We start from the raw sequence: 24,796 nt of genomic DNA, 5'->3' as shown, positions 1-24,796 counted from the left end.
AGCTGGCAGCTTCCTCTTTTCTGCCCTGCTCCAGGCGCTGGGCTCTCTCCCTCAGTGCCTAGGAGCAGGGGACGGCAGCACGATGGCCCCCCGCACGGCTGCCGTCCGCCAGACCTGCTGCTGCTTCAATGTCCGCATCGCCACCACCGCCCTGGCCATCTACCATGTGGTGAGTGTGCGGGTGGGCGCGGGGAGGCTGTGTGTGTGTGTGTGTGTGTGTGTGTGCAAGAGAGAGGGCCCCAATCTACTGACCCCCCTCGGGTGGGAGGACCGCTGCCCACCACCTCTCGGCGGGAGCCCGGCCAGATCCCTTCCCTGCTCTGGGCCTCAGTTTCCCCTTTTTCAAGCCGGGAAGGGGGGGGGCCCTGCAGCAGCTGGCAGAATGGAGCAGTGGTGGGAGGAAGGTCTTCATGCTGAGCGAATGGAACTCACTGGGGCTCAGTTTCTGCCTCTGTAAAATGGGACAAAAGAACAGCCTCAAGGTTCAAAGGGAGCAGCAGCCGGCAAAGTGCGTCGGGAGCCAGGAATCTCGGGAGAAATATGGGCTGGGGCTGTTGCCAGGGGATGGGGTCAGGCCCCAGGCACAGCCTGACTCTTCCTGTGGGGGGTCCTGGGCCGCTGCCGGGATGAAGGGGGGACCCTTTCCTTTGTGCTCCGGGCGGGGAGGGAGGGGGCTGAGTCCTCTTGGTTTACAACCCACCAAACCACCAAAGAAGATCTGAGATCTGGTGCTACGGGGTGGGGTGGCTTGCCTGGCCCTGAGGGGGAGCAGCCCAGCAGTTCCCCTTTGGAAGCTGGTCTGCAAACCGCCCCCTGGCGTGGAGCCTTTGTCTTTTAGCTCGGAGCGACTGTGGGCAAGCCACAGCCCCTTGGGGCCAGCGGCTCCCCGCTCTGTCTCGGTGGGTGAAGCTTGGGGTCTCTGTTCACTCCTGCCCGGACCCCGTCTACCCCACCGCACGACTCTGAGCCACACCCGGCTCCCCCAGACCCAAGCGCCTTCCTCCTTACGGTGACTCAGGGCCTGTGGTTAACAGTTCTCTCATGAGCCTAGAAGGGCTTCCTCAAAATTAGCCTAAATCCGGCATTCTGTTGTGGTGGGCTGCTGGAAACTGCTGAAGTCTGGCTGCATCTGCTTCCTGTCTTGGGCAGGACAGGCAGGGCTGTGGCGAGAGCCCAGCCCGGCCTTCAGAGGGGCGGGGCTCCTCAGCGGATTGGTGCACAGCTAGCTTCGGGGTCCACTCCTGGGTGCAAATTCTCGCCTCCCCGCTTCCGAGCTGTGCCGCTGGGGACCGCTTACTTAACCTCTCTGGGCCCCGGTTTCCTCATTGAAAACAGTAATACCTCTCTGGCTGTGAGGATCGGGGTGCCTGGCGCACAGCAGTGTTGTGAGCAGTGCCTCCGACACAGTGTGCTGCCGGGCACTTGGAGTGATGCTGGTTTGGGGCGCTTCTCAGAGGTTGCCTTGCCTAGCTCCCGCCGGCGTGAGAGTGATCCTGGGAGAAGCGAATGGCGCCTCGGTTGTCCCCATGTGAAATCCTTAGGGCCTCTCCAAGCTCGGACTGGGCAGCGTTCTCCGAAGGACGGTGATCGGCCCCCGCGGCGTCCCTGTGGGGGAGAAGGCCCCTGGGTCTGTACCCCAGCTCTGCCACGGACTGGTTGTGTGACCTCGGACAAGTTTCTCTCTCGGGCCTCCGTGTCCCCTTTAGAAAATGAGGGGTGGGGGGGCGCCTGGGTGGCGCAGTCGGTTAAGCGTCCGACTTCAGCCAGGTCACGATCTCGCGGTCCGGGAGTTCGAGCCCCGCGTCAGGCTCTGGGCTGATGGCTCAGAGCCTGGAGCCTGTTTCCGATTCTGTGTCTCCCTCTCTCTCTGCCCCTCCCCCGTTCATGCTCTGTCTCTCTCTGTCCCAAAAATAAATAAACGTTGAAAAAAAAAATTAATAGAAAATGAGGGGTGGGGATGTGGACTGGCGCAGAGGTTTCAGACTCCAGCCTCTTGACGGGCCGGGCAGGTCGCGTAAGTGAGCGCAGTGGGGCGGACGGACCCGCGGTGACCTCGGGGCCCTGTTCTGGGTCTACCCCGGTGGCCGGTCCCTGCTTCCTCTGATTGTTGCCACACAGGAATGCGGGCCCCAGCAGCCGCTCTTCTGACATTCAGAGAAGCAGGAAACACGGCCTTTTATGCCCCATGTTGTGGCGTTCCCACGTTGGCGACTGGCTCGAGGTGAAAAAGAAATCCCTGTGTGGGCGGAACCGCGTCCACATGAAGGCTGCTTGGGCCTGGCCTCTGTCCTGAAGGCCCCAGGCTTCGCGACTCTCGAGAGTTCTTCTTGACCGCGCTGCGTGAGGTCCTCACCAGGACGTGGTGAAGCGACATCAGTCCCTGCCCGCAGAGCTGGAGAAAGTGTGGGCCAGTGACCAGGGAAGCCTCCTTGGAGGCGGTGTCATTAGGGGAGGCGTAGCGTATGGGGGGTGGTGAGGCACAGGTGTGCAAAGTGCACAGGCTGAGGGGTGGTGGCTTGTGTAGGGGACACTTACACAGCCCAGGCTGGAGGCTTTGGCTTGGGGTGCAGGTGGTGGTGGGGGCTCCGAGTGACAAGCTGAGGACTCTGGGAGTTCGGGGTAGGGTGCCGTTGATACTTGGGGCTGGAGAATTCTTTGTCGTACGTTGCGGGACGTTTCGCGGCATCCTTGGCCTCTGTCCACAAGATGCCGGTAGCCTCCTCCCACCTGCCCAGTTGTGACAACCCAAAATCCCTCCAGGCGTTGCCAAATGTCTCCCGGGTGCTAAGTCACTCCCAGTGTCTGTAATGTGGACCATGGGGAGCCATGGGATGTTCTAGAACATAAGGCATGAGAACAGAGGAGAAGCCAGGAAGCTGTACCGGGCAGTGCTGTCTGGGGTCCGTGGTTGGTTCCAATGGGGGGATCGTCCTCTGCTCCTTCCCAGAAAGGGCAGGGGGGCTGGGGACTTTCTTGTGACTGAGCAACTGGGGGGACAGGTATGCTGTCCTGGCCTCTAACATCTGGATGGAAAAAGGGAAGCTATTGCCCAGATGTGTTGATTGCCCAGATTGTCATCATCTGGAGCCAGTCATGGGTGACAACATTAAGAGCTATTCATAGACTCGGCCTCTCTGGGGAGGCTTAAATTAGGTCTTTAGCCCTGGCTTGTCTGCAACCCAAAGCCTGTCTCAAATCAATGGTAAGAGGAAAGGATCCCCGAAAGGCCCTTTTGCTCAGAAAGCTCTCCCTCCCTGACTTCTCCCCTCCAAGGCACCTGGAATCCCATTAGGAACGCATTGCCCGGACGAAAAAGCTTACACCCGCTGTGGTTTCAAAACCTTGTAGCCCAGGCCGGGGAGGGAGGGAGGCCGGGGCTGGCTGTCTCTGGGCTGCCAGGGTTGTAAAAACTCTAATTGTTTCTACACTCCCGTATTCTCCGTGTTCGGTACAACGCACACGTATGACTTTTTAAATTTTTTTTTTTCAACATTTATTTATTTTTGGGACAGAGAGAGACAGAGCATGAACGGGGGAGGGGCAGAGAGAGAGGGAGACACAGAATCGGAAACAGGCTCCAGGCTCTGAGCCATCAGCCCAGAGCCCGACGCGGGGCTCGAACTCACGGACCGCGAGATCATGACCTGGCTGAAGTCGGACGCTTAACCGACTGCGCCACCCAGGCGCCCCTCACGTATGACTTTTTAAAGTAAACTTAATTTTAGAACAGTTTTGGATTTACAGAAATGTCACAGACATAGTACAGAGTTCCGTACGCCCTGCACCTGTTTTCCCCTGGTGTTAGCACCTTATGTGATGGCTCGTCTGTCACAGTTGATGGGTCGCCTTCGACGCACTAACGTCCACACTCTATTCAGATTTTCTCAGCTTTTCCCTAACATTTTTTTTTTTTTTTTCCCTGTCTCAGGATCCCATCCAGGATACCGTGTCACATTTAGTCCTTATGTCCCTTAGGTTCCTCTTGGCTGGGACGGTTTCTCAGATGTTCCCTGTTTTTGGTGACCTTGACAGTTTTGAGGCGTGCTGGGCGTACGTTTTGTCAAATATGCATCAAATGGGACTTGTCTGAGGGTTTTCTCTTGGTGAGGCTTGGGTCAGGTGTTTTTGGGAGGAAGACCACAGGGGTAAGGGGCCATCGTCAGCACATCATATCAAAGGTATGGACTCCTGACGTGTCTTAGCACTGTTGACGGTGACGTTGGTCACCTGGCGGCAGTCGTGATCGTCAGGTTTCTCCCCACTGCCCCCACTCCTCCCCCCTGCCCTGCCTTCCATACTCTCCTTTGGGGAAGAAAGTCACTTAAAGAATGGGAACTTAGGGCGCCTGGGTGGCGCAGTCGGTTAAGCGTCCGACTTCAGCCAGGTCACGATCTCGCGGTCCGTGAGTTCGAGCCCCGCGTCGGGCTCTGGGCTGATGGCTCAGAGCCTGGAGCCTGTTTCCGATTCTGTGTCTCCCTCTCTCTCTGCACCTCCCCCGTTCATGCTCTGTCTCTCTCTGTCCCAAAAATAAATAAATGTTGACAAAAAAAATTAAAAACAAAAAAAAAAAAGAATGGGAAGTTATTTCTTGAGGGCGTTTGGAATTTCTCATGGGAGATTCGTCTGTTTTCCTCATGTGTTAATAACACGAAACGGTTTACTTATTTATAGCAGTGGAAACTCACGGATATTTATTTTGTACTTTGGGTTATCATCCAATGCTACTGTGTTTATTTGGTTGCTCAAGTATATTGCTTTTTAAATTGGCAAAACAGACAAAGTAAAGCCGTCTCTGCCATTTGAAGGAGTCTGTCCTTAATGAAGATACGTTCTCCAACATGCCTTTTTTTTTATGTGCCGAGCTCCAGACCAGAGTCTGCACCTCTAGGGGCTCCAGGCCCAAGGACAACTGTGACAATGGCTTTGCTGGATGACGGGGCTGACTGTTCTGGGGGCACAGATGAGGGGCCTTATCCCAGTCCCGGAACAGACGGGGGAGGGGAGATTCAGGAGCGGCTTCTTGGAGGAGGCTGGCGTGCTAGGGATGAGCAGGCCCGAGCTTGGGGGTGCTGGGGAGAAGAGTGCAGGCCAGGTCGAGAGAGCAGCTTGAGCAAAGCCTTGGGGGGTGGGAGAGACCATGTGATGTCTGGAACACGGGGAAGCTCGTGAAGCTGGGGTTTAGGGAGGGATGGCTGTGAGGTGTGGTGGGGGGAGGCTGGGCCGAGTTCCTCTTTTCTTGGTCCAGTCCTCTCCTTTTATAGATGAGAAAAGCAGAGGTCCAGGAAGGTTCCTGGTTTGTTCCAGGTCACAGGGAGGGAGCCAGTCTCCTCACCCAGTCTTCTCCTCTTACCCATTTCTTCTTTATGGTCCAGCTCACGGGAAGCTTCCCCCTCCAGGAAGCCCTCCTGATTTGTCTTTCTCAGACCCCCCAGGGGCTCTCCTTTCCGCTCCGTTTTGGGATTGAAAATCACAGAGCCGTCTCCTAACTTATGAGGTGACCTGGCGCAGGCAGGCACTTTGCTGTCCGGGGCCTCAGTTTCCTCATCTCCTAAATGGGGTCAGTAGCCCCGGCCTCAAGGGCGACTGCTTTGGGGCATTGAGCTGATGCGGCCCCATTTGAGGGAGGGGCTGCCGGCTGGTGCCCAGAGTGGGCTGGGGGAGCAGACCGCATCTTTGAAAGCTCGTCTGTCTGGGGCCTAAAAATAGGCCCCAACTGCCAGGTGGGGAAAGTCCCTGATGAAAGTCTGTTAGAACCTCCGCCTTCACGCCTGGTGCCCCCATGTGGGGCAGAAAGGCCTTGGTCTGTCTCTGCAGCTCTGTGCCCTTCCTGGAGGTGGGAAGAGGCCGGTGGGGGTGGGGCGGGGGTGGCCCAGGGGCCCCGTTGGAACTGAGCTATGTTCCTCATCTCGGGGATGTGCACCCCACCTTCTAACTTATAAAATGCTGGAGGCCCACACAGCTGCTCGAGGGGGGGGCCGTCAGACCCACTGGACCCATGGGGGGCTGCACACAGGGCGCCCCCTGGGGGGCAAAGTTAAGCGTTTCTTGTGTCACCAGACCTGGAGGGCTGGGCGATGGAAATTTTTTACCCCGCGAGGGGGGCGAAGACAGGCCAGACCCCAGGCTGGGCTTTGTCCTCTTCCCCATTTCTTGGTTCTCAGGCCCCAGGGAAGGGCAGGAAGGGGCTTCTGGGCATGGGGTATGGGTGGTGGTCCCGGTCTTCAGGAATTACCTGGATTGGAAGGACCCACTGCTGTCAGAGGGCCGCAGCTAAGGGAGGCACCAGCTGGGAGGAGGGCGTCCACCCCACTCGGACTGGGACCCATGACTGGAGGGCCGGGTCTGGGTGGGGTGACGTCTTCTCAGTCGCCCAGGAGGTGAGGCTTCTATTTTGAGGTCCTGGGACCAGAGCCTCGCTCCGCGCTCACTGCAAGGCCTGTGCTGGTCTCCTGTGAGGAAGGGGCCCACAGAACGCCCAATGAGGCCGAAGGCTGAGCGAGAGGCTGCATAGGCGAAGGTTCTGGCTCCCTGCCCTGCCAGTCCTCGGCCCTGCTACGGCCCAGACCATCCCTCCCCTCCCCCAGCCTCAGTTTCCTCCCCTGTCAAATGGGGGCCGGTGGCCCAGAAGTGTGGGGTCATTCGGGGACTCACAGGAAACCAGGTGGAGACATGTTTAGCCCCTGATGAGCACCCCACAAATGGCAGCTAACTCTGGAGCCCCCCGTTGGGCAGGAGAGGAAACAGGCTTGGAGGGGCCAGTCGACTTTGCAGCCTGTGGCAGATGATGGACGAGAGCCCGGGGGTCCTGCTCACGGCCCAGACTGTGGTGGTGGGGGGGGGGCACACTTCTTGGTAGTGACAGGAGAGGGGTCAACTGTAAGATCTGGGTGGGGGGGGCTCGTTCGTAGAAACTCAGAGCCCACATGTAAAGACACAGTCTCGATTTTCCCTGCAAAATGGGGAGAAAATGGGAAAAACAGAACTTGCCTCACAAGGCTGAAGTGAGGATAAGGGGCAGGTCTGGAAGGGCCGAGGGCCGAGGGCAGAGGGCAGAGGGCAAAGGGAAGGTCTTGCTGGGCTGTTACATGTGGAGGGCAGGGGGTCCCTGAGGATAGAACGCTGGCCCTCCCAGACAGCCCGGGCCGGAGCAAAATGCTCCCCATGGAGCGCTCCCATCTTGGCGATCCTTATGCTACAATGTGATAAACTGAGGCATGCGCCATCCGAATCATGTTCTGTGAGCTCCCCACCTTTGGACAAGCTGTCCTTTCTGCCTGGAGTGGTCTTTCTCTGGCTTCTGCTAGTCCCAAAGTCACGGGCCCTGGAAAATCACCTGTTCCCTCAGGTCTCCAACACCCCCCCTCCACCAGCCCAGCCACACGGCAGCTACCGTTTCCTGGGGGCTTACTGGGGGCCTGGCACAGATGACCCCCAAGTTACAATCCCCAAGAGAACTTCTTACTGTTTCCTGAATGGGGCTCACCCACTTTTGGTCTTGTCCTTCCCTCTGCCTGGAACACCCTTCCCACTGCCCTTCGGGAGAAAATGTCTTTAAGACGTACTGCTTCTCAGAAGCCTTCCTGGAGCCCCCAGTCCTGGACCCCGAGCCCCCAATAGTCATCCCCATCCCAGGGCGGCTCCTCACCCCCAGCTCCTGGGCCCCGTGGCTCCTGTCTTCTGGCCTGGGGGCCCGGAAGCCTGATTTATCTTTGTAATCCCCAGGGCATGACACACAGTAGGTACCAGCTAATTGCTCTTTGATTTGGCTTTTGCCAACCTTTTATTGGTGCATAACTTACATAACTATCACAAGTGCACATCTTGAACTTGTACGAGGTGAACACACCCGTGTCACCTCCACCCACGTTACAAAATAGGACAAGGCCAGCACCTAGAGGCCCCTGGTGACATCTCCTCGGCACCACCCTTGCCCCACTGGCTTCTTCCCACCTATGTTCTAGAACTAACTAGGGATGAGATTTCACAGCAGGTGCCTTTTTGTGTCTGGTTTCTTTGCCTCCACACTGGGTTTGTGATCTTCCTCTGTGTTGCTGTGTGTGGCCAGCAGCCCCGCCGTGTAATATTTCACCGAACGGATACATCGCCAGGTATTTGCCCGTCCTCCTGCGGGAGGGTCGTTTCTAGTTTGGGGCTGTTACAAATAGAGTGGCCGTGGCCATGGGGACTGGTGGTTTGGTGTCCACACACAGGCACTTCTGCTGGTCAGCGAACAGTGGAGGGGGCAGGGGTGGCAGGGAGGACAGCAGAGTGGCAGCCTCGGGGCGGGGAAGCTGGCTCTGGGGCAGAGGAGGGCAGCCGAGCCCTGGCTCCGGGGGCCCCGGCAGATGATCTCTGGGTCGGCTGGGGAGGTGACTGGGACGGTAGTGCTGTGGGGGAACGGCCCCCGCCCAGTGGCCCCGATAAGCCTCGGCAGGAAGTATGGGGTGGCAGAGGAGGGGGTGGGGGAGGAGAGCTTCCTCTTGACGCTGATACATCTGGCTGTCTTCTCCCTTCCTCCTCCCAGATACACGGCGGCGGGGGGGGCGGGGCGGGCAGGGGAAACAGAGTGGGCAGGTGAGTTTCAGTGATGGCGCGACGATGATGAAAGTGATGATGACGATGATGGTCCAAGCGTGCAGGAGCCCTCGGGTCCCTAGGCCACCAGAGCCAGAGGACACCGGGTCTGGCTGGAGCAGCCCTGAAAAGGGAGAAGGGGCGGGAAGGGGTGTGCACTTGGGACTCATTTCCCATTTTGCAAGCTGCGCGACGTGTTGAGGGAGGGTCGAGGACCAGCCCGGGCCTGACTCCTTGTGCAAACTCAGCCAAGCCACACCCAGGCCCCTGCTCTCCTCGGACGTAGGTGGGGCGGGGGGCGGGGGGGACAGTCTGACCTCGCGGATTTGTGAAGCGTCGATAAAGTGAAAGGCCGGGAAAGTGTCCCGCTCCAGCTGGCACGTAGTAGGTGCTCACCGAGGGGCGGGTCTCTGTAAGTGGCGCCCCCCCCCCCCCGGAATCTCAGAGGCTGGGACCCTGCCTGCCTGCTTCTGAGGGGGTGCGTCCTGAGCCCCGGGAGGTCAGGCCCACCTTCCTGGTCAGGGAAGTGGTGTCTGAGCCCCAGAGTCGGGGAATGTCACATGTCACCACCACCCTCCCCGTGACTGCCATCAGCACAACCGAATCGAGATGTCACCACGTCATCAACATCAGCTACGATGTCTGTGACTACTTCCCAGCAGGTCCGCTGGAGTTGCCTCTGTCACCCCCCAGCCTTGCCACAGCCGTGGTCACACATCGTAACTGTCTCCGCCACGCCAAACCCAGCCACGTGACAGCCGGTCCTCACCCCCCAGCAAGGTCGCCAAGGTCACCGCCACTATGGCCACGGCCATATTCCGTAGCGACCCCGTTCCTCTCGCGCCCGCCCCCCGGTTTTGCCGCTCACCCTACGAGCCCTGCTGCCTCAATTTCAGCTCTAGCTGTCGGTTGCTTCTCAGAATCACTAGGAAAACAGAAAATCTCCCAGCTTCCTGGCCTGCTCAGCTTAGGGAGGTTGTGTTTATTGAGAAAGAAGGGACAGGGTAGGGCTGGGCACGGGGACCGAGCCCAGGGAGGAGCAGAGGGAAGGGGTGAGAGGGGGGAATGGAGAGCAGGGGTGGCGGCGGGGCGGGGGGGGCTGAGCATGGTCAGGACTAATGTGGTCTTGCAGCCTGAGCCCTGGCTCGGTGTCTGGAATGAGGCTCATCCCGGCTCTGCGACAGGCTTGCTGTGTGGACTTGGGCTGGTCATTGTGTCTCTCTGGGTCTCACTTGCCCACTGGTAACATCCCCTCCTTCAGGGAGAGGCATTCCCGCCCACGAATTTCCCTGGATCTGCCCTGCCGGCCTCTGGGCCTCTGCATTGTGATGCTCCCTCTTCCTGGAATGCTTTGTTCTCTTCTCTGTTGGGAAACTCCTACTTAACCCTCAAAACCCTACTCCAACTTTTCCCATCTGTGAAACCCTCCGTGAGGCTTCCAGACAGTGGCGATCACTCCCTCGTCAGGGACCCTCAGCCCTCTGCAGGCCCTTTGTCGTGCCTCTGAACACACTGGTCACCCATGGTTTGCCCCGGGGACTGTGAAACCGGTGGGCCAGGCCAGGGTGAGTGGCTTACCTAGACAGGGCCTGGGGCCATTGTGTGCTTAGAGAGCATTTCCTGGATGAACAAACAGAGGGAGTGAATGAGCGTCTACACAGGTTAACGAACACGGCCCAACCGTGTTGGTTTATGGAGCACTTGCTGGGACGCCTGGCCCCGTGCTGGGATGTCATTTGACTTGACCGCAACCCTGTGGGGCAGGTCTGGTTGATATCCCCAGGAGGCAGGCTCAGAGAGGTCAGTGGCTTGCTCGAGGGCACAGAGCTCGGGTTGGACCCAGGACCACCTGACCTAGGCACCCTAGCTCTTCCCTGCGTGATCTCACCGCTGAAGAGAAAAGGCAGTGAGAAAGGCGCCGCCCTGGGGCAGCAGGTGAGCGAGTGGGCTTGTGGGAGGAGAGGAGCCCTGTCCTGTCCCTGGGGATCGTGGGCCAGGGCCCAGACAGACCCTCAAAGCTCCGGGAGAAGGCAGCTCTCTGTCCAGGTGGGTAGCAGCAGGGGTGTGGCAGGGGCGAGGGGGAAGGTGGCAGCCAGGGGCCTGGGACCTCGGGGCTCCTGAGGTCTCCGGGCCTCTCCCAGCATACACTGTAGGAACACCAGTTACTTTCCGGGAACCGCCAAGGCTCCTGGGTAGGGGCTTGGGTGGAGCAGTGAGGGCCTGCGGATGAACAGAGCACAGCTTCAGGGGGCCACCCTGGGTGGCCTCGGTGTCACATGCCATAGTTTGCAAGGAGTTCGATCGTCCCAGTGGTGCAAATGGGGGTGACCCTCCTCAATGACCAGAGGGGGTAAACTGAAGGCAGGGAGGAGTCCGGAACTGGGCAGGGTTAACTGGGCAGGGTTACACCCTGGGTGGCCTCGGTGTCACATGCCATAGTTTGCAAGGAGTTCGATCGTCCCAGTGGTGCAAATGGGGGTGACCCTCCTCAATGACCAGAGGGGGTAAACTGAAGGCAGGGAGGAGTCTGGAACTGGGCAGGGTTACACAGCAGTGAGGCAGTGGGGGAAGCCTCTGGTGCCCCACCCGCCGGCTCTGGAGTCAGAGGTGTCCAGAGCTGCCGGGGGAAGGGTGGGCAGAAGGTTGGTAAGACGAGGGGCTGGGCCCACTCGGCCCTGGGTGGAGCCCTGGACCCTGGGAGCCCAGGTAACAGGGTTCAGATCCCCGGCGGCCATGTGAGTTCTCTTCTCAGAGCCTCCATTTTCTCATCTGTAAAACGGGGAAAATGTGGCTTCTGTCGCAGGGTTTTGGGAGACTGCGATGGAGGCCTGTGTGTGCAGGTCTGGGCACACAGAAGGTACTCAATAAGTGTCAGTTCCTCCCCCTCCCATCTCCTAGGGTGCGGAGGCTCCTGTCTTTCTCCCGGACTGGGGCTGTTGTCTTCTGCCGAAGACTAGGGGCCGGCAGAGCGTCTGAGTCAGACTCTGAGTTTGCCGGGCTCTGAGCTGGTTCCTGCCTTATCTGGGCCTCGGGGCTCTCACTTGGCAAAAGGGGACAGAATTACATCCCTCGCCTTATAGGGCTGCTGAGAAGGTGGAATGGAGGGAAGCCTGAGCCTGTAAGAAGGTGATTGTTACGCAAGGAAGAACCACTTCCGGCACCCGCTGACCTCGCAGGAACTTCGGGGAGAGAAGGGGTTGGGGCCCCTCTGACTCTGCCCCCGTCGCAGGCATGGGAGTGGCGAAGCGGGCCAGGCTTCAGGCAGAGGCGGGAGGTTGGGAGGTGCTGGAAAGACAGTGGAAGAAGGAATCCAATCTCGGGCCCGTTGGCCTCGGTTTGAATCCTGGCCCTACAGATTACCAGCTGGAGGCCACAGACAAGTCACTGGACCTCTCTGAGCCTCGCTTTCCTCATCTGTGAAGTGGGGGTGGGAGTATTCAGAATAGTCCCTTTGCTGGGTTTGGGAGGATCGTCGGGAAGGTGTGGGTGGCACGGATGGCATGCGGTCAGGGTACACAAAGGTCCCTGCCCTTCTCTCTTCTTCTCGGGGTCATTGAATAGGGTGGAGGTGGGGAGGGAGGGGGTGACTGTGATGCTAATGGCAGGATGGCAGGCAAGATGGGGGGGGGTGCCGTGAGAAATGTTTAGGACCAGAATTGAGGGGTTGGGGACGGCTGTGGGTTAGCATTGGTCTCCAAAGTGCGGTGATACCCGAGGTGACCGCTGGGACCTCAGGAGGACAGTATTAGAATTTCCAAACTTTTCCACTATATCCTTTATTAACTTCTGGATGTGTGTGTGTGTGTGTGTGTGTGTGTGTGTGTGTGTTTTACGATGTTCGTGGTAACCAGAACAGTGGTACGTGCATTCGGTTTTGAAATGAAGAAATAGGGGCGCCTGGGTGGCGCAGTCGGTTAAGCGTCCGACTTCAGCTCAGGTCACGATCTTGCGGTCCGTGAGTTCGAGCCCCGCGTCGGGCTCTGGGCTGACGGCTCAGAGCCTGGAGCCTGTTTCCGATTCTGTGTCTCCCGCTCTCTGCCCCTCCCCCGTTCATGCTCTGTCTCTCTCTCTGTCTCAAAAATAAATAAATATTTAAAAAAAAAATTGAAATGAAGAAATACAGAGGAGCGTGCTCAAAGGGTTTTACTGACACAGGTGCATGGTCAAAATATCTGCACCCCCTGGGGTACTGGCTAGCAGGGGTGCTGAGGTGTTTTGGGGAGGGGGGTGTGTGCGAAGGAATCAGGAGAACACTGGGAGACTTGGACTCCAGTCTCCACTCTGTCCCCAACTTGCTGTATGTCCTTGGGCAAGCCACCTAACGTCTCTGAGCTTCCAAAACAAGCAGAGGGGAGCTTATAAAATGAGTGGGCAGAGGCTCTTTCGAGCAACGGGAGGTTGGGATTGTCTGGTTCTGAGCTTCGTTTGGGACTTCCAGAGTCTTCTCTTGCCACACCTGGTAGATACCCATGTGCCCTTCTAAGCCCAGCTGCGTCTTGTCTGTGCTCTGCTTGCACACCCCCAGGGACGGGGAGCTCACCACCTCGTAGGGTGCTCTGTTCCGTCCCGGATGGAGCTGTCATCTACCTCGCTTCCTCCTTTCCTCCTTAAAGGTGAACTTGAGGGGTGGGGGGTGTGAGGGGCTGGAACCCCAGCTTTTAGGGGCTGAGGAAGCAGCTCTTTGCTCTTGGGGCCGTTTCCTGTGGGTGCCAGCCGCAGTTCTCACAGCATCCGCCTTCCGCTCGGGGCTGCTCTCAACCTTTCTGGTAAAACAGAGCCTTTTTTTTGGCTCAGCTCACACCAGGTAGAAGGGCAGCTAGAGCAAGCTTGCTGTCCACCCCCTGGCACCCTGGTCTTGGTACCGCTGTAGAACCTCATGTAAGCTCACCTCAGCCAAAAGCAGATTGTGTTTGCTGAGCCCCCACTGCAGGTTCCAGGCTCAGTGCTTTGCAAATACAATACTATTCCGCACTGAATCCAAGGGTTGCCAGTTTCCAGACGAGAAGGCTCAGAGAGGTGAAATGACTTGCCCAAGGCCACGTATTGAGCTGGATTGAAATCCACCTCCGTCTGACCTGGAGCTCAGCAATTCATCACTCTTCTGGGCTGTCCCTTTGTGCCCCCCCTGAACAGAATGTAACATGGCAGGAAGTTGAGACCTGTGTCTGAGCTAAAGCAAAGCAAAACAAAACAAAAACAAAAACAAAAAAACCCAAACCCACATAATCGGCAGGGGGGAAACAGGTGGTGCGTGTTTGGTTGCCTGTCAGCTGAGCATGAGTTACTTAGTGCAGGGCCACCCAGAAAGCCTGTGTAAACTCACGCCATATTACTAGAGGTAGGGCAACCAATGGTCTTGTGATTCTCAATGTGGGCCGACGGTGCCTGGAGACTTGTGTGTAGAGGTGGGGAAGAGCAGAAGGCTTGCTGCAAGAACACGGACGTACAGAAGACTGAGTTCCCTTGGCTGGAAGTATTTAAATAGAGGCCGCATGGCACAGGACTCCCACATTGGATGGCGGAGGGCACGGGCAAGGTGACATTCAAGGTTCTTTCAAACTACAGTTTTGTGGCTGGACTTCAACTGTCACCAGGGCCACAACACTCAGGCCCATAAGATTTGGATGGGGTTTGTTCATTCGTCTGTCTGTCCATCTGTCTGTCCATCCATTTATCCATCATCCATCTATCCATCATCCATCCATCCATCCATCCATCATCCATCCATCCATCATCCATCCATCCATCCATCCATCTATCCATCCATCCAACCATCCATCTATCCATCCACCATCCATCCATCTATCCATGCATGCATCCATCCATCTATCCATCATCCATCCATCTATCCATCTATGCATCCATCCATCATCCATCCATCCATCCATCATCCATCCATCCATCCATCCATCTATCCATCCATCCAACCATCCATCATCCATCCATCCATCCATCCATCATCCATCCATCCATCCATCTATCCATCCATCATCCATCCATCTATCCATCATTCATCCATCCATCCATCCATCTATCCATCCATCTATCCATCCATCCATTGATCATCTATCCATTATCCATCCATCCATCTATCCATCCATCTATCCATTTTTCCATCATCCATCCATCATCCATCCATCATCCATCCATCCAATACAATAGCTAGAGCAGTGAGCAAGAGAGACACAAGCCTTCCCTGCTTGGAACCTTCAGTCCAGTGGGAATAATAGCAATAATAATAGCAGGCATAGGTGCTTCAAGTGAATTATTCCATCTGGCTCCACTACAACCGTATGAAGCAGGCATTATTATCCCCAGTTTGCAGATGGAGAAATTGAGGGCACCTGGGGATTGGTATTGACAGGGCTCCCCAGGGATTCCTGGATCAGGTGCTCCCAGGCCTGTGTTGAGAATTCCAAGAGCTTGAAGCTTTATGATGCTCAGATGCCATGACTAAGATCCCATAATGCCCAGAGCCTGTTATAAAAGAAGGTGCAGAAGAGGGGCCAGTCACTGGCGGGAGCCCTCAGAGCCTCCCCCCCCACCCCCCGCCACCAACCTTGACCTTCAGTAGTCATAGTTATTATTTTATCAAGAACCAGGCATGATTCTAAGTGCTCTCCTGGGATGCTCTGACTTATTCCTCATGGTAACGTTAGGTAGCTACTAGTGCTATCCTTATTTTACAGATGGGAAATTGAGGCACAGAGAGGCTGTGTAACTAGCCCAAGCTCACACAGCTGGGAAAAGGAAGGAGGAGGACTATGGGCTTGAGCCGTCTTATCTGTTTAGGCCACACTTTCATCCGGGATGCTCCACGGACCTGGCCTTCCGTCTCCTCCAGGAGCCTCCTCCCAGGCCCCTGACTGCCTGCCACCAGGGTGGGCGGGAGCAGGGGTGGGGGTGTGCGGGCCTCACTGATGGTCGCTCTGTCTGCCCGCAGATCATGAGTGTTTTGCTGTTCATCGAGCACTCCGTGGAGGTGGCCCACGGCAAGGCCTCCTGCAAGGTCTGGCAGAATGGCTACCTCAGGCTCGGTAGGTCCAGGGGACCCGGGAGGGGGAGGGGCCCTGGCAGCAGGTAGACGGGCTGGGGTTTGAGGCCCTGCCCCTTCCCTTCTGAGCCTCAGACCTTTCATCGGCAAAGGGAGATCTGTCCCCACCCAAGTCTCTAGGTGGGAGAGCAGAGAGGCTGGTGCTTCGTGAACCTAACCAACTCAGGAAGGTGATGGCAGGACTCTCCTGCCTCCCTCTGTCAATGGCTGCCCACCACCCTGGAATAAACTAGAACCTCCCCATGGTGGGATCCAGCCCTGGTGAACCTCTCCGGCTACGCCTTGCAGCGTCCCTTTGCTCCCCGCTCCGGTGGTGCTGGCCACACCGAGCTCAGCCCCGTCTCAGCTCCTTGGACTCCTGGTCACTCCTGTTGCCATAGCCACCACACCAGCGGCTCCCCAAATGTGGTCCCTGGAACCTGCATGGGGTCCCTGCGGGCACCTCTGGGCTGCTCACTGCTTTCCCTTGCCTTTCAGCCAACCTGATCTCCAGCTTCCTGCTCATCACCATGCTCTTTGTCATCAGCTTGAGTCTGCTGATCGGAGTGGTCAAGGTGAGGGCTTGGTGGGGGGAGGGGACGGGGGTCCGGACCTGGGGCCTGGCAAGGAACCCCGGATGCCCTCCTGCCCCCCTTCCTGTTCACACCCACTGAGTGGGCAGCACTGGCTGCCAACAAGGTGGGAGGTGGGTATTTTGGGAGACTCCCCCACCTCCCCGCCCCTGCACCCTAGAGATCGCCATGCTTCCTGACCGTTTGGAAAGTCTCGTTTCTGTACCAGACTCGTCAGGCTGGGGGCCTTGGTTCCCCGTTAAAATGCACGCTCCATGGGTGGGGGCTTGCACGCGGATGCTTTGGTTGTACTAGCTGGTGACCCACGTGCTCGTAAGCTGCCAATGCAAGCAGGGGGTTTTGACAGGGGAAAGAGAAGGGTCATTTTGAGGCCTGGGGACAGAGGAGAAAGCAGCGGGTTTTGTCATCAGTGAGAGGAACCAGAACAGAGGCGGGGGTGGGGTGGGGCGTAGACGCCTCTGGCTCTGTTTCACCCAGCGAGCAGGAGAGAGAGAGAGAGAGAGAGGGAGAGAGAGAGACTGGGGCTCAGCCTCCTGTGAAGAGGAACCAGTCTGTCCCTCGGCTCCCAGGGGGCAGAAAGCCAGGGCCTCACTACACAGGCACCAGAGCAGGACCCAGCAAGGGCGTCCCGGGGAGCCGGTGGCCCGGCACTCACAGGCCAGCAGCGGTGGGGCAGTGGGTGGTTTGGGGCTGCTTTGGAACGCCTCCACTTTGCCTGAACTGCCACCATTCACTCCCTGAGCCAATGCTGCTCTTTCGGAAGCCCGGTACCGCAGGGAGTGATTTTACCCTGGGCAGGGCGGGTCGCGGGGCGCAAGTGGTCCAGCTAGAAAAGTGGATCGGGGCGTCCGGAAGGTTCTGAGATGGAGTCTGGGTTGTTTTGGTGGCCTCCTGAGTGATTTTAGACAGCCACCCGAGAAACCACAAAACCACCCCTTCTGTGATTTTGTCCCCAACAGCGGGCTCGAATGCACTCATACTGGCCCCCTCAGTTTGAAGGAGAGGGACTTTGGCCTCAGCCTCCCAGGGCCTCTGACCGTGACTGGACCCCCTGGGAGTGGTCACCTAGGGAAGGGTCCCACCATTTAAGCGAGTGCAGACTTTTCCCCACCACCGGACCTTTGTTCGACCCTTCTGCCGCCCGTCGCCTCCCGTCCCCCTTGTGGTTCTTTCCAGATCTAGCCTCAGTGTCCCCACCTCTAGGAAGTCCTCTCTGATCCCTTCTCATCCGTGAAATGGGCACAAAGCCCTTCTTTGTTGGGTTCTTGAGAGCACGTTGAGTCAGACCCTGCCCCTGAAGGCCCTGGGGCGCTTATCTCTGTAGATGGGGACTGTGCCCTGTGTCTCCTGGGACCTCGAGACGCCTTGCATTCAGGGCCTGGGTCTTACCTTCTCCCCATCCCCGGAATCTCACTCCGGGGTGTGGGTCCACGAGGAACGACCTCAGCTGAGCCAGGAGGGGATGATTTGGGAGAGGGCCATACTACCCGGGGGGAGGGAGCTGCCGGTGAGGGCGGGGGGGGGGGGTGTCCCTGGGGGCGTCGGGCTGCACAGGACACCCTGACCGTGCTGGGCCTGTCTTCCAGAACCGGGAGAAGTACCTGCTGCCCTTCCTGTCCCTGCAAATCATGGACTTCCTCCTCTGCCTGCTCACTCTGCTGGGCTCCTACATTGAGCTGCCCTCCTACCTCAAGTTTGCCTCCCGGAGCAGCAGGGTTGTGAGTACCCAGCCCTGACCCACGTCCCACAACCACCCCCCTTGCCTGGGAGAGGTGGTAGAGGCTCAGGCTGGCGAGGGTGGGAGTCCCCGGGGCCCCTCCCTGGGTGATGAGCCCGAGCCCCGTCGGATCGCCCCAAGCCTCCTCCTCTGGAAAATGCGCCCGCGATGGCACATCATCAACAGTGTCATGGGCATTCAGGGAGGGAGGTGTATCCGGGGCGCTCAGCGCCTTGCGGGCAATCGCATGCCAGCCACACGTGATGCTGTACCACAGGGAAGGGCGCATGGCCATTTCAGTCCCCAGCCCCTGCTCGGTCCCTCCTTTGTGACCCAGCGGAAGGAAGGAGGCTAAAGACGATTCACGCCAACGATGAGGGCCAATGCCTGTGACGGAGGGTGCCGGTCCCTGACTCGGCGCCCCAAAAGTCACCTTCGGACTTTCCCTAACTGTTGTCCTGGAAGAGACTGAGTTGCTGGACCCGGGCTGGGCCGCGGGAGCCCCCCCCCCCCGGGGCCTGCCACCAGCCCTTGGCGGGAATGTCTGAGAAACGGGCGTCCGTTTCTTTCTGGGTGCTGTGGGCTGGACAGTCGTCAGCATCCTTGGCTGAGTGTCTCTCGGGCTGAGGCAGCACCGTGTGCCCCACAGCCCCGGGACCTCTGGGTTAGGGCCTCACTGCCGGTTTGTTTCCTTCCTCCCGCCTTTGCCCTCCCAAGGGCGCCCCCAAGGTCCCCCTGATGACCCTGCAGTTGCTGGATTTCTGCCTGAGCATCCTGACACTCTGCAGCTCCTACATGGAAGTACCCACCTATCTCAACTTCAAGGCCATGAACCACATGGTGAGTCTGGGCTAGGGGGCGGCGCCCATCCCCGGCTCTGCAGCCTGGAGCAAGCTGCTTCCCCTCTCTGTGCCTCGGTGCTCAGGCTGGGCCCCCTTCCTAAGCGGGGCCTGGGAGGAGGACTCTTGGTGGGGGTGATTTCTCGAAGGAGAGTTCTCAGGACATCGCTTGAAAAGGAGTCAGAGAAGCAGGGGAGGCAAAGGGAGAAGCCGGGAGGACGCGCGACTTTGGGGGCGGCCCCGCTCGATCCCAGGGGGAGCCCTGATGTGTGAATTGCACCGCAGAAATAATACTCGTTGTCTCTAGCGGTCTGACAAATTGTCCCCAAACCTAGTGATGCGGAATGGCTAACCGTTGCTGTCTCACGCTGGGTCCGAGCGCCGGGAATTTGGGAGCGGCTCAGCTGGGTCGTTCACACTCAGGGTCTCTCGTGAGGTTACACCTGAGGTGGGGAGGGGGCCGCGGACGCCAAGGGCTTGACTAGATCTGGAGGGCCCACTCCCGACACGGCTTACTGGCGTGGCTGGGACGTACCTCCCAGAGCCCTCGCCCGGGAGCCTGTCCTCTGGAGAAGGGCATTGGCGTGGCCCCACTGCAGCTGGGGGCCGGGCGCTCCAGCCAGGAAAGAGCCAACTGGGCGGGCTTGCTGAGCTCGCCTGTCATCTGGGGCTGATGGTAGGTGGCACCCCTGGCAGGGGTCGGGCAGGATGATGGCTGTGCCACGCCTGTGTCATTCCTCCACGTGGGGACGCTGGAAGAGTCCCTTGCGGGCAGAGGCGCTGACGTGGCCCCCAAATCTCTTGCAGAACTATCTCCCCAGCCAGGAGGGTATGGCTCACAGCCAGTTCATCAAGATGATGATCATTTTCTCCATCGCCTTCATCACTGTCCTCATCCTGAAGGTGAGAGGCCCCGCCCCCCAGCTCTGGGAAGCGTGGGGAGCCGCTGTTGCCCTCCCTGCTCTTGGCTCCTTACTCCAGCCCTCCCACACCAGCTCCTTGGACCCCACTTAGGATCCCCAGGGACATCCCATTGAGAGGGAGGGGATCTGTGAAGACCCCCCTCCCCACCCCCCCCCATCTTCTGATGTCAAGGATTTAACGTGTAACCTGGAGAGAACCCTGATCCAGGGAAGGAGGAGTTGTTCGGTCTGGAATCAGATTCAGAAAGTCTTGGATGTGAGTCCCAGCTCTCCCCTTGCTAGCTGTGTAGCTGGTGTTCGAGCCACTTCTCTCTGGGCCTTGGGTCTCCTCTGTGAAAGGGACGTAATTAGTATTGCTTTGCCCCGTCACAGTTTTCTGTGATTCAAGCACCAAAATGTAAGTGGGTCCTGAGGTCATGTTACTAGAGGTTGGGTGATGAGAGGGAGGGAGGGGAGTGGTTTTATTCTTCTCGGAGGTGGTCCGGTCCAGAGGATAAAGTCCTGTGTCGGGTCCCTTAGACCTTAGAGTTCTTAGAGAGGTAAGAACTCTAGAGACTTCCTAGAGAGACAGGACAGACTGGAGTGTGTCAATAGCAGCATGACCAGGAGGTAAGAAAACTCTGCCATCTGAGGGAGTCAGGGAGACCAGGGCAATTCAGCTGAGAAGAGAGATGAGTCAAGGGGGACATGATCCCTGTCTTCAAATACCCGAAGGACCCTCATGGGGATTCCAGAGGCCAGCGCTGGAACCCGTGTCCCAAAGCCGTGGGGAGGCTGATGTCGACTCGGCAGAAGAAGGGGCTTTAAAGAGGGTTCTTTTCTGACTGTGACAAGATGAGCAGAAAGGAGGCAGTCAACTCACCACCCACCACCGCCCGGGGACCACGTCCGGATATCTGGGTGTATTTCCTTCCCGTCTTTCCGTGTGGGTGGCTGTCACCGGACGTCACTGCCTCCTTCAGTTGGAGGCCCCGAGCAATCTCTGGGGTCACCTAATGCCAGCCTGGAAATGGGACTTCACTCCTTCGAACCTTCCCTCTAAGGGCGAACCCAGCGTAAGGGCTTTAGTGAGGGGCAGCGAGAACTTTCTGGAAGGTTTGGGGGAACCAGCGCGGGGGTTGACGTCATACATCAAGGCCACCACACAGCCCTGCCCCCCCCCCATCTCCCCTCCTCTTCTTTACCCCCTAGGGTGGGAGCTGTCTCTGCATCCCGCACGCTACATCACTGGCCACCCTCCACCTGCTTGGTTTCCCCAGGCCCCTCCTACTTTGTTCTTTTATAATTCATTTTATTTATTCCTGCGACCTCTAAGTCCTCATCGTGGGGTTCCATAAAACAAGAGAGCTTCCTGAGACAGGACCCACTCTCCTTCCTTGGGGGGTGGTTTAGGGGCAGAGAGAGACCTATTGGCTATTGTTTCTTGAACAGGCCCTTGGGGGCTTCACTCCCCACCTTGGAAAATCCGCCCCCCCCCTTCTTACATCAACTGCTAAGAGAAAACAGTTGCTGACATCATCTGCCAGATGTACACATCTGTAGATATAGTTTTTTCTGCCTTTATAAACGCAGGATGCTGTTTTGTAATCTGCTTTAACGAATGGCATTTCCTAAGCACTTTGGGAGAAAAGGTTTCCCACCGCGGGCTCTGTCTCAAGAAGGACGGGGTCGTCTCAGGAGGTGGGGAGTTTCCCAGCTCGGGGGGTGGAGAAGAGTGATTTGTAGGACCATTGCCAGGGAGGCTGGAGGGGGACCCAGAAGCCCCCAGAAGCCCCCTTCTACGCTAGGTCTGTGGGGGCAGTGAAAAGGACAGTGTGTGGAACGCTTGGGGCTGGCCGGTGAGGCACCCCTCAACCGGAACAAGGGCGTGAGCAGCAGTGGCCGGTTGCTACCTTCTGGGCTGAGCTGGGGCTCCCCGGGGAGTGCCCAGCATCTGTCCCAGGCGTGCTGGGTCAGCAAGAAGAAGGGCCGGCAAAGCGTAGCCTGACCCGGGCCTTTTTCCAGGTCTACATGTTCAAGTGCGTGTGGAGATGCTACAAGTTCATGAAGTACATGAACTCAGCCGAGGAGAAGAGCGGCTCCAAGATGCTCCAGAAGGTGAGCCTGGTGGTGGTGGTGGTGGGGGTGGGGGGGTCAGGTCCCAGCCCTGCCATACGTTGTGTCATTTGGGGCAAGCCTGTCTCCCTCCCTGGGGTTCAGTTTCTCCACTGTGAGATGATTGGACCAGAAGAAATGGGAAGATCTCTTTTGGCCCTGATAGTCTAGGATGTTACTCATTCATGCATGCATTCAATATTTTCTGCCTCTTACTCTTTGGTGGCCTTATAGCCAACCCTGGGGGTGCAGAGAGGACTTAAGATGCCACCCTGTGCTGGGGGAGTGCATAGCCCAGAGTGAATCCAGATTCAGAGATCTGATTGCAACTCAGGGCGTAGCATTGGGGGGGAAAATGGGAGCATAGAGGAGGTACCTGGTCTCATCTGGGGTATCAGGGAAGACTTCCTGGAAGAGGTGACACTTGACCAAGTCTTAGACTGTCAGTTGATGCAAGTTAGCTGGGAAAGGGGAAGGGGCCTTCTAGGCAGAGGACTGAGGCGGTCTTAGAAGCAGCTGATTGGAGATGTGACGGGCAAAGTGCAGCTGGTTTAAACGTCTGGTGCCACTTACCTCCTCTGTAAAATGGGGGTTGTATTAGCCAAGAGTCTGTTGGTCGCCAATGGCAGAAATCAACTCGGTCTGACTCAAGTGATAACAGGGAATTTATTGGCTCCCAGGACTTGAGCGTCCAGCGTAAGTCTGGCTCAGGCTGGCTGAGTTGTGACATCTGGTGAGATCTCATTCTCTCCGTCTCTGGACTGTCCTCTCCTCAGTGTTGGCTACGTTTTCAGGTAGCCCTGTCCTTGTGGTGGCAAAATGGCTGCCAAAATCCCTAGGTTGACATCCCACCCTCTCAGCAACCCCAGCAGAAAGTCCCAGGAGCACGCCTGATGGACCAGCTTGGGTCGCAAGCCTATCCCCAAACCAATGATGCTAGCCAGGGGGGAGGAGATTCTACTTTGCGTGGCCGCACCCAGGGCGCATGTCCTTGGATCTGAGGGGTGGGACCAACTCTTCTGAAAGCATGTGGACCGAGAACGTTTTCCCAGGGAAAATGGTGCATGGTTATCAAAACAAGGGGGTTTGAAGCTGAACAGGCAGAGGCCAGTCTGTCCCCTACAGGGATAGACACTGCCCCTGTCCCGTGCATGCAGTGTCAAGCATAGTAAGTACCCAAGGTCCTGGGTGGGCAAGGTGCTGGTCACCGTCATCCATTCTGCCAGAGGTGGGGGTTGGAGCCCCTTGACTCCAGGTTGGCATCCTGGGTCCTTCCGGCCAATCGTCAGCCCTTATCTCTCTGTCGCTCCCAGGCGGTCCTGCCGTCCTATGAGGAAGCCGTGTCTCTGCCATACAAGACCCCGGACGGGGACCCGGCACCACCCCCCTACTCGGAGGTGTGACGCCCGCCAGGCCCAGGCCTGGTGCTGGGAGGGGCGGAGCTGTCTCGCAAGCCGCTTCTTCGCTTTGGTGGCCCCTGCGGCCCCGGGGTGAGCCGCCCGGCTGACTTCAGGACAAACCGGCTTGTGTCCGCCTCGCTGGCCTGCTTGTCCCGTGGGGCCTGGGAGATGCTCACGACTGGGTCAACGCTGTCGGCGGAGTGGCTCCCGGAGTCCCTCGGAAGTTCAGTCCAACGAACCTCGGCTCGTTTCCAGCTCCAGCACTTGTCCCACCTGTTCGTCATTCAAAGTTCGGGGGGTTTGGTTAAACAACTTGCAACTTGACCGCTTTCACCACGTGGCTGCCAAATCAAACTACGCCTCCCCATGCAGGGAAGTGGTTTGTCCAGACAGCAACAGCCATCGCGTTGGCTTTCAGGCCGTTGTCCGTTCACACAACAAACGATGCTGCCCAGTCATCGCCTCTTGGTCCCCCCCCCCCCCCCCCCCCACCGCCCACCTCCACCAAGCACAGCCGTCCGATTTCTTCAGACGGCTTGTTTCAACAATTACGGTCCGCCGCCCATCAGTCAGTTTTAAACTAGGGACAGCATTCAACAATAACAATGACAAAAATCAAATTAGCCCCCAAACTGTGCCATGCAATCGCCCCCGGCAACTGGTCGCCCACGCTGGTCCCTTGGGGGCCTCTGGGCGGCTGAGCGATTGTTAGCGCAAATGAACATTCAGGCACTTGCCAGACGTCACCCAGCAGCTACTTCCAGGAAATAACGGTTGTCTCGTCACGGAGCCGTCCCGACGCACGGTGGTTTTGCCGGAGAGTTGTCGTCACCAGCAGCTGGCCGCACGTGGTCACTATAGTCACGCAGCGACTGCCAGTCCATTCCGCAGGCTGGCCCGTCCGTCACCAGTCCCGGCACAGGGGACTCCGTCCTGCCCAGTGCTTGTGCTTAAGCAGAAATTTGGCCCTGACGCCAGGCGGGTCCGTTGGCTGGACTGAATCCGCAGGTTAGGCAGGCAGACTTTGTGGGCCCAGACCCTGCCACGGGCGCTCGTGTTGGTGATGGCAGAAGGGAAGGTTTTGGTCCCAACACCCCCTCTTTTTCCTGTTTCCGGGGTTCCTGAGGACGCTGACCCCAAGGCGGAGACAGGGCCATGGAGGCACGTTCTCTGGGGTCTGAGAGGGGGATACAGAGGCAGAGGGCTGTGCAAGAGGTTCCCTGCCAGCAGCCCCTTGGATAATTGCTTTGTGTGTGACGGGGAAGAAATTTCAATAAAGCAGCATCACGCTTCTCTTTGGCTGACCTGATTCTTTTTTTTTTTTTTTTTTTTTATGTTTATTTATTTTTGAGAGAGAGAGAGGGAGAGCGAGAGAGCACAAGCGGGGGAGGGAGAGAGAGACAGAGAGAGAGAGAGAGAGAGACAGACGGGGGATCCGAAGCACGCTCCGTGCTGATAGCAGCGAGCCCTGCGTGGGGCTCGAACTCATGAACCGAGAGATCATGACCTGAGCCGAGGTCCGACGCTCAACCGACTGAGCCACCCAGGTCCCCCTGATGTGATTCGTTAAGATGTGGTGTAGGCAAGGGCTGGGAGTGCTTGACCCTGCACTGTTTCTGATCA

General features: G+C 57.9%; 1 protein-coding gene across 1 annotated transcript; it reads left to right on the top strand.

The window, feature by feature from the left end:
• Positions 1-24,466, top strand: LAPTM5 (lysosomal protein transmembrane 5). The gene is made up of 8 exons (XM_045476414.1): positions 1-169; positions 15,518-15,611; positions 16,106-16,182; positions 17,787-17,918; positions 18,635-18,757; positions 19,564-19,659; positions 21,684-21,776; positions 23,087-24,466. Exons 1-8 carry the CDS (start codon positions 83-85, stop codon positions 23,174-23,176), a joined length of 792 nt encoding a protein of 263 aa, XP_045332370.1. The 5' UTR covers positions 1-82; the 3' UTR covers positions 23,177-24,466.
• Positions 24,467-24,796: the final 330 nt, after the last annotated feature.

Source organism: Leopardus geoffroyi, chromosome C1 (assembly GCF_018350155.1).
Source record: "Leopardus geoffroyi isolate Oge1 chromosome C1, O.geoffroyi_Oge1_pat1.0, whole genome shotgun sequence".
Classification (NCBI taxonomy): domain Eukaryota; kingdom Metazoa; phylum Chordata; class Mammalia; order Carnivora; family Felidae; genus Leopardus; species Leopardus geoffroyi.
The sequence above is the reverse complement of the archived record's forward strand: the minus strand, read 5'-3'. Positions and strand labels throughout refer to the sequence as shown.